This window comes from Mus caroli, chromosome 5 (assembly GCF_900094665.2).
Source record: "Mus caroli chromosome 5, CAROLI_EIJ_v1.1, whole genome shotgun sequence".
In the NCBI taxonomy this organism is placed as follows: Eukaryota; Metazoa; Chordata; class Mammalia; order Rodentia; family Muridae; genus Mus; species Mus caroli.
In genome coordinates, this window is record NC_034574.1 from 31,796,683 (window position 1) to 31,805,298 (window position 8,616).

Sequence of the window (8,616 nt, forward strand, 5' to 3'; positions counted from 1 at the left end):
GTGTGTGTGTGTGTGTGTGTGTGTGTGTGTGTGTGTGTGTGTGTGTGTGAGAGAGAGAGAGAATTCTCCCAAACTTCAGAAGCCTAGCATCTGGGCCTCGGTAGGTCTCCTGAGAGTACTGGGGGAAGCTATGTCACCTCCTTAAATGTCAGTCTTTCTGTCTTTGAAACCAAGGGAGTCAAAAGCTCAGATGCTCTGGGTGAGACTTGGTAGGACATGGCTAGACAGGTGGAAGGAAGGGTCTCTTTCCACACACACTGCCCTGCTGTCTTCTGTGGAGACTGCCTCTGACTTGGGGACCTACTCACTTTTCTTATCGGGTCTTTGGACCGGCCTGCGGTCCCAGGCCTTGCCATTGGGAGAAGGCTACAAGCAGTTAAGTGCGTGACCAGGATGAGTTGCTATGCTTGCTGCCTCAGCGGCGTGGGCTGGGTGAAGCTGCACCAAGAGCCATCTGTTTGAAGCCCGTGGACCAGATGGTCTGGTAGGACTCCTGGGGGCAGGGTGGGGAGGGAAGACATTTGCCAAAACACCCAGCATCTTCTAGAGCCTCATCACAGCCCATACTTAAACAGACCAGGAACAGAAAGCCTAGAGTGGCTCAACAACTGGTGACGGTCACACAGCCTGGGGGTGGCAGAGGTGGCACTGGAACATGGGGCTTCTTGGAACCTGGGCTCCTGTGGTTCCAGTTGAGGGCTGTGACCTCAGGTTCCGTGTCTTTGGGCCTTGTCTGGAAGTCTAGACTGTACCCTGCTTTATTATGGTCAGACAGACAGCCTGGGTCCGTACAGCCCTGTATGTATCCTAAAGTACCCTTTGCTCTTAAAAAAAATGCACAAAACTCTCCTGATAAAGTTGGGGGAAGGGAGAAGTTGATGTAACAGCAGAGAAGAGGCAGGTTGTCGGGAAGGCAGGCGAGAGCCTTGTGATGATGGGGTTCAGGGGAGTGAGGAGAGAAAGAGGGGAGAGAAAGGAAAGTTGGGGGAGGAAGAGAACAGAGGGAAGGAGAGGTTTCATGAAGTTAGAAACTGGGGGACCCTGCTTTCTAGGACACTGGGGGGTGGGGGGAAAGGGTCAAGTCCATTGTGTGGCATAGAGCAGGTTGTGAGCTCTTGGACCCTGGCTCTCCTCAGCTGTGATGAGGTCTCTCAGCTGTGATGTTAGCCTCTCTTGGGTGGCTCCTCCAGAATTCACACAGAGCACAGCCTCCTGGAAGCCGCAGCGGCTCCACATGGAGCCAGTGAGCACAGACTCCGGAGGCAGGGAACCTGCACTCCAAGCTCCATGGCTCAGACTAGCCATGTGGCCACAGGGAGTCGCCTAACAGTTCTGGGCCCACTTTTATTTCTCTGTAGGAGGAGGGTAGTAGAATTGTGCCTCCATGCTAGGCCTGCTGGGAAAGTAACAGGATTAATTCACAGGAAGCACGTAGCAGTGAGCTTCTCCTGGTGCCTTGGTAGTCACCAGAGTTATCATCATTGTCATCGTCCTCTCCCTCCTCCATCGTCATCGTCGCTATCTCCTCCTGCTTTGTGTGCACAGTAGGGCCTGAAACCGCTTGGACTAAGCTGAGCTGCAGAGCCCATGGTCTTCTGGGGTTCATAGACTGGTGCCCCCTGGGCTGGAGCAGTTGCCTGAGGGCAGATCCCCTTCCCTGTGGATTCCACCATTTCCAAATAGGCTGTTGGGAAGCTAGTCTGTCCTCTGTTTAGAGTAGGCAAAAAGATGCCCCCCAGCCCTAAGCAGGAGGGCTGTCTGTAGCCTGGGGGTGGGGAGACCTTCTGCTAGGGGCAGATGGCGGGAGCATAGGCCAGGTGCTGGAAACCTGTGCAGGAGGTGGCATGTGAGACACAGTCTGTTAGCCTCCTTGAAGTGCAGGGTCCCCAAGCTACTGGTAGTCTCTGAGTCACATCAGAATGTGGCAGGCGTAGCTGGGTGGTTTGAGGACCGTGTGACCACAGCCGGCTGGTACCCTGGCCCTCTGCCTTCTCCCCTCACTTCTTCTTTCCTCTTCTGTCCTTTTTTTTGTCCTGTCCTCCCCTGCCCTGTGTTCTGTTCTCTCTTCTCCTCTAGACTCTGGGTCAAACTGGATTTGTTCTAGTCTGTCCAGCAGTCAGCTACGTCCTTTGTAGCCTCTGGTACACAGAGGTACACAGGCAGGAAGAGAGCTTTGGTAGGTAGAGTGCTGCCACCACCAGACATTTGATTCTGATGCCAGGGGTACCAGGAGGATTTGTAGCCGTGTCATGGATAGAGACTGGGTAGTTCCTGCCCAAACATATAAGTGAGCAGAATAAGCCTTGCATTCACCAGCCTCTTTCCTTCCACGGATCTGTGTGTGTGTGTGTGTGTGTGTGTATGTGTGTATGTATGTATTTATATCCCCCTTGATACTCATTGGGGCAGTATTTAGTGAAAAGAGGCTTGGGGTGCAGAATGGAGATGGCAGAGTCCTGGGCATACTGAGAAAAAGGTGACAGGGGACCCATCAGCCAGATGGCACAACAGGGAGGGTCACAGCATGAGCAGAGGTGAAGGTAAAATAGTAAGTGTTCAAATATAAGTGTGAAAATATGATGTCTGTGCAAATATGAGCATGCAAATATAAGTGTGCGATATGACGAGTGTATAAATATGATGAACATGCAAATATGATGAGCGTGCAAATATGATAAGCGTGCAAATATGGTACATGTGGAAATGTGATAAGGTGAGGCTGCAAGCACAGTGGAGTGGTGTGGACTACATAAAGAGCAGGCAGAGGGCCTCAGATCCCTGCAGTGGGAATCAGGGGGTGGAAGGTGTGGAGTCTGCCAGGGCTTTGAGCTGAGAAGCAAGAGATGGGCGTTAGGTGGGAAAGTCTCTGTTTGCAGTGTAGGGAAGGACTCAAAGGGAGGAAATGGATCATGGCTACAGCTGATGTCATCAGCCGCTGCACAGATCCCCCTGGGGTCCCATTAATGCTTTCTCCTCCGGAGCCTGTACCAGTCATGCTGTAGGGCTGACCTTGGGCTGCGGGAGCTCATGCTGCTTGTGTACTTGACAACCAGGAATCTTGGGAGTTCATATCTTCTGGTTGGCTGCCAGAAACAGTGGTTATGCAGCCCAGGTCCCAGGCTCCTGGCTGGGCTGCTCTGAGATGCTCACACAGAGCTAAACCCAGGTCATCCTTCCTGCGATATGCTGCTGCTACGTTGCTTGGCTGTCTTCTGGCTCTGGCCCCACTTTCCCACAGCCCTTTTAGTCCATAGTCTGCTCCGGGGGCTCAGCCCAGATGCTGGGAGAGATATGGTCAGGTCTAGGAATTAAAACAGTTGAGCACAGGTCTAGGAGAATGAGGCAGACAGGAGGGAATGTGAGGCCCAGCTTGGGCATCAGCACCATGGACAGCCCCAGGATCACCTCACCTGGATGGTGTTCTCCCCACAAGGTTACAGAACTAGCATGCTATATCCAGTCTACCATATTACTGAGAGATCCTGAACTGTGCTGGGGGGGGGTGCTGCGGTCTCCCTGAGTGAGCCTCTGCTGAGCCCCCACATCCATCCTACAAATTATTGGCCATTAGGAACATGAGTTTTCACTTTCTTCCTCTAACATGCCTTGGGACAGGGTAAAACCTTTCTGGGATGCTCATGAAACATCTGTTCACCTGTCCTGACCTGCATCTTGTTTTATGAGTCCCAGGAATACGCTGGTCTTTTAGTCTATTATGAGTGTTTCAACAGTACCTTAGGCTGGGAAATGACAAGGAGAGGTGTTTATTTTCTCATAGTTTGGGAGACTGGGAAGTCTGGGATTGAGAGCCAGTGCCTGGAGAGGATTCATGTGTTTGTTGTATCATCTCCCAGTTGAAGGCAAAAGCACTTAGAGTGTGATTCAGCAAGAGAGGATAAGCTTTAACAGCAAGCCTATTCTTGGAAACTCAGCCCCACAGTGACATTAGTCCATTCCTGAGGGCTGAGCTCTTTGGCCAGTCACCTCCCACCTCTGTTGCTCAGGAGAATAAGTTTCCCCTGGGCAAACTTTAAAGACACATTTAAACCATAGCAGGCCCAGGGCATCCTCATTGAGCCTGCTTTTGGGAGGAGGCAGTTTCAATGGACAAGGCGATGGTGGGAAAATGGAGCATGGAAACTTGGAAGACCTGGGAAGCAAGGAGAGGAGTAGGAGAACACCGGTACGCCTCCTGGAAACTGGCCTTGAGCTGGGCTTCAGAGGTTCGTATTCTTGCCAATGGGAACAGTGGTGAAGGGTGGTGGGTGGGTGGGTGAAACTTAAGGACATGAGATGGTGGCTTATGTGCAGAAGTTTGCAAAGGAAGCTCCAGGAGCTTCTCTCACGGCCTTTGGACTTCATCCTGAAGGCACAACCTCCTCTTGGGACTGGAGAATTAACTCAGTTGATAGAGTGCTTGCATCCCATGTGGGAGACCCTGAGCCAGACCCTCCGTACTGCATAAACTGGGCATAATGGAGCACCCCCGTAATCCCAGAAGTTGGGAGGTGGAGGCAGGAGGATAAGAATTTCAAGGTCATCTTTGGCTAGACTGAGATACAAGAAGCTCTATTTTGGGAATTTAAAAATAATACCAACCAGAATATGATGTCACATTTTCAGGTTAGGAGGATCTCTCCAGACATAGGAGTGAGTCAAGGTGTCCCAGAGGTAGGAGGGCAATAGGACTCATGGACCTTCTGAGATAGGGGAGTAGAGCTGCCCCAGGGCCTGTCCCTGAGCTGGTGACCAAAGTCCCTCACCAGCCCAGTTCACTAGGTCAGAAGAACATCAGAGGATGGTCCCTCCACCTTGCCTTTCTGGGATGGATATGAGCTATTGAGCCTGCCGAGGTTAGACTTCTAATTTATTTTAATCTGTGACTTATTTAAAGCATTAGGAACTAAAATCATCACCATCTGAATGTAGTGCCACGAGTCAGTGCCCACTACTAGCGGCAAAGCTGGCCAATTCTATGGGCGCACACACCCTGTGCTGATGATAACTACAATCTTTATCTTCATGGGCCGCAGAGCGGAGTAATTAGTCATTTCTGCTGATCTTAGCAGAGCAGCGCCAGCGGGGTCAGGCGGAGCACGTTCTCTGGGCTGCATTTGCCGTTCCTTAAAACTGCCTCTTCTGCCTGCGTCTCACAGGGAGAGATGCCATGCTTTTGTATTCTGGCCTTTTCTAGAAATGGGCAAGGCAAAACAGCAACAGGTGGCATTTTCTTGGGCTCTTTCCACATCCCTGGAGCTGTGTGTGGTCCTAGAAGGAGAAGATCCATTGTCTACATGGAATCTGTGCTGCATGCTGGGACCCATCTGAGCTCACAGAGCTTCTGTTCTGTGCCCTCACTTCCTCAATTACTCCTAAACACCAGCCAGCCAGGGCCCACCTGTATACCGTGCATACATTAGTCACCTTCTCTTTCCTTGACACGCAGCCCTCTCTAATTAAAGGAAATGAGGGTACAAATAGAAGTGGCAAAAGATAATTCATATCCTCTCCCCGTCTCCCTCTCTCTAATCAGGTGCAGGCTTTCTGCAGTCTGCAAGCTATCGGTCTGAGGGCCATGGTACTAAGATTGGCTGAGAGCCCTGGAAGCCTGCACCATGTTTCACTACACAGGGAAAAAAAGCACAGGAGTCCTTTAGAAATCTGGCTCAGTTTATAAAAACCTGTTTAATTCCCAATAAGGAAAGGAGGCGGTAATTAAAGAGTTTCATCTTGGGGGAGGGAAGGTTGCTGGGTGGAAGGGTCTGCAGAGAAGGAAGCTGAGTGAGCGTTGCCTTCTGTTGTGAACATTTCTCCTGACTGCTGCGAGACACGGACATCCAGAGGAGAACTGTCTGATTCAACTCAACCTTCACGTGGTACTGAGTGCATCCACCATCTACCAATCACGTGACCAGGCTGCTTTGCCATGTTTGGCCTTGCAGGGTCATGTGGGATGGCAGAAGGCCCGTGACCTCCTCTCCAGACAGTGGTGTGAGCACTGGTCCTCTCCGCCCAGATCTGCTTTGGCAGTTGGCAGGCATGAGGACAGGGTTGGGTGAGGGGAGCCAGGCATGAGGATAAGGAGGGAAGCCTGACATGTGGAACACCCTTCGTTTTGGGTCCCCAGAACCTTGGAGGCATTACAGACAAAGCGGGTTATGTCAGCGAGCAAAAGCACAAAGTAGCATGAGGCTGAGCAGCCCAGTTCACTTTGTCTGAGGTCATGGAGCGGGGGCTACAGCCAACTGGCTTCTGTCACTCATGCTGCCTCGAGTAGGGAGGCTAGAGAAGAAAAGAGCCATGCTGTATGAGAGCCACTTGGAGCACTCGTCAGCATCACACCGGGAAATGTCCAAGGTGCCCAGACCTTCTACATCTCCATTCCGTCACTAGGTAGGGAGGCAGGGAAACAGAAAGGCTTATGACAGCCATGGGCTCTGATGAATTCGTTTGGCCGACAGACCAACCTAAAATTGATGGGAGGTGATTTGTGGTCTCTGTTGCTCTCAGGAGTGTGAGCTGTATGTTTAAATGCTTGATCACTGTCCCAGACCTCCTGGGGCTGAAGGATCCAGTGGGTGCGTATTAGCACCCCACCCCCAATCTGGAACGTTATCTGCTCTGAAAAGCTGAGCCTAGGACTCAGCTCCCTGGACTCCCTGTGATACTGAGCCCTGGCAGTTCCTCTACTCGCCCTGCAGGGAGCTGGAAGGCTTGGTAGCTTCATACCAGCCTTGCCCAGTTCTGTACAGTGGTTGGTGCAGAAGAGCAGAGGCACCAGCCTTGTTGTGGCCTGGGTGAGACCTGGTTGTCCATGGAGACCTTTTGTGAGGTGAGAGACACTACTGCTTTGGAGCACCCTCTTCCTGGGTTTCCCTGGGGACGCTTCCCTCATTAATCAGCCACATTCTGGTCCTTGTCTTCAGGCCACTTATGGACGTTTCAGCAAAAAAATTGTTCCCCAGGATCTCAGGCCTGCTTTTGAACACTTGTTCCCGATTCCCCATGAACCTCTTCCTGGCCTCTAGCTGAGGCCCCGGGGAAGGCAGGTGAGAGAGTGGCCGAGTCCCAGTTAACCAGGTGGTTCAGTACCTAGCCCTGGGCTCCTCAGCTTCTGACTTTTCACTTAGTACTTTACTCTCAGATGTAGGGTTCTGCTAGCAGGAGTTTGAACTTGGCACACTTGAGCTTCTGTGTGGTGGCTGTGTTCAGCATATGCCAGTGGGGTAGGTGGGTCTGTGGTTGGTAATATAGTCAGCCGGGCAGGGGATTTATATATATGTGGGAGACCAGTGGGTGTTGAGGTTCAGAGCCCCGCCCATGGCCATGGTGTCCTGTTCTTGTCACATGCCTTCCTCTAGGCTCCGTGCCCATGCCAGGCAGTACTGATCCTTGGGCTTGCAAGCAGCCACCTCATCTGACCCCTAAGTACATTTTCCCAGGCTGTGCTTCTTAAAGCGGGTGAGCGTCCCAGCGTGTGAGAGCCATGGGAACCTCCCTAGCCCTCCTCCTCTGCCCTGCTTTATACTTAATCTGTAAAATGGTTATTTGTGGAAAGCAGGAGCTGGCTGCTCCCAGAGTTGGCTTGATTTATCTAAGTAAGCATGTCAACCCATCAGCTCCGAACGAGCTGGCAGCAGGCCACTATTGTCCCTGCCTGCCTGGGGCCAGGCTGCCTCTTTTGAGGGTCAGCACAACCCAGAGGGACATCTGGCTCTGAGTCTTTCTTTCTTCACATGGAGGGAAGCCTCGGGAGACCAGTTTCCCCAGTGCTGGGTGGGTCACAGAGGGACTCACCTCTTTCTCTGAGCCTCAGGCTCTCCCTGGTCTTTCTTTGGGATAAGGCTATTAGTAGAGTGGCATTTCCTTAGTATCCCCAGGTGTGTGGCTCCCATACTTCCCGGTACTGCCTGGCCCACCTGACCTTTTTGTATTCTTAAAGGTGGTTTCCCCCGGTGGTTCTTAACTTTCCTACTGCTGTGACTCTTTAATACAGTTCCTCGTGTTGTGACCCCCCCAACCATAAAATAATTTTCATTGCTACTTCATAACTGTAATTTTGCTACCGTTACAAATCACAATGTAAATATTCAGGATATCTGATATGTGACATCTGTGAAAGGGTCATTTGACCCCCTAAAGTGGTGGCGACCCACAAATTGAGAACCACCGGTCTCCTCCTTCCAGGCAGCGTCAAGTCATTATCTGTCCTAAGGTATGACCTGCAGCTGAGTCTGCTGACCCCAAGGGGACCCCCATGGGTAGCCTTCTGCTGAGGCCCTGATGTGTATTTGTTGAATTGCCCAAAGAATCTGGGGCTGCTCTGATACACTCTAGGGGTTCCATAAAAACATTCCTATGCACCTCTGCCCCACCCCAACGAATTGTTTGGAAAACTTTTAAGGATCAAATGTTTTGTTTTGTTTTTTCAAACAAATAGTACATTTTATTTTATGTGAGTACACTGTTGCTGTCTTCAGACACACCAGAAGAGGGCATCAGATCCCATTACAGATGATTGTGAGCCACCATGTGGTTGCTGGGAATTGAACTCAGGACCTCTGGAAGAGCAGTCCATGCTCTTAACCACTGAGCCATCTCTCCAGCCCCCAGATC

The 8,616-nt window shown here is 51.4% G+C and overlaps 1 protein-coding gene across 4 annotated transcripts in view; it reads left to right on the top strand.

Annotated features, from left to right (window-relative positions):
* Positions 1-8,616, top strand: part of Ppp2r2c (protein phosphatase 2 regulatory subunit Bgamma) — an 89,236-nt gene that overhangs the window by 24,630 nt on the left and 55,990 nt on the right. The window contains exon 1 of one of the 4 annotated variants that reach the window (XM_029477622.1): positions 4,027-4,223. The exons of 2 other annotated variants lie outside the window; for them this stretch is intronic. In XM_029477622.1, the coding sequence (XP_029333482.1) occupies positions 4,127-4,223 (97 nt within the window). In that variant the 5' untranslated portion in view covers positions 4,027-4,126. Of the gene's footprint in view, positions 1-4,026; positions 4,224-8,616 lie in introns of those variants that run through there. One more of the 4 variants, XM_029477623.1, reaches the window with a different exon arrangement.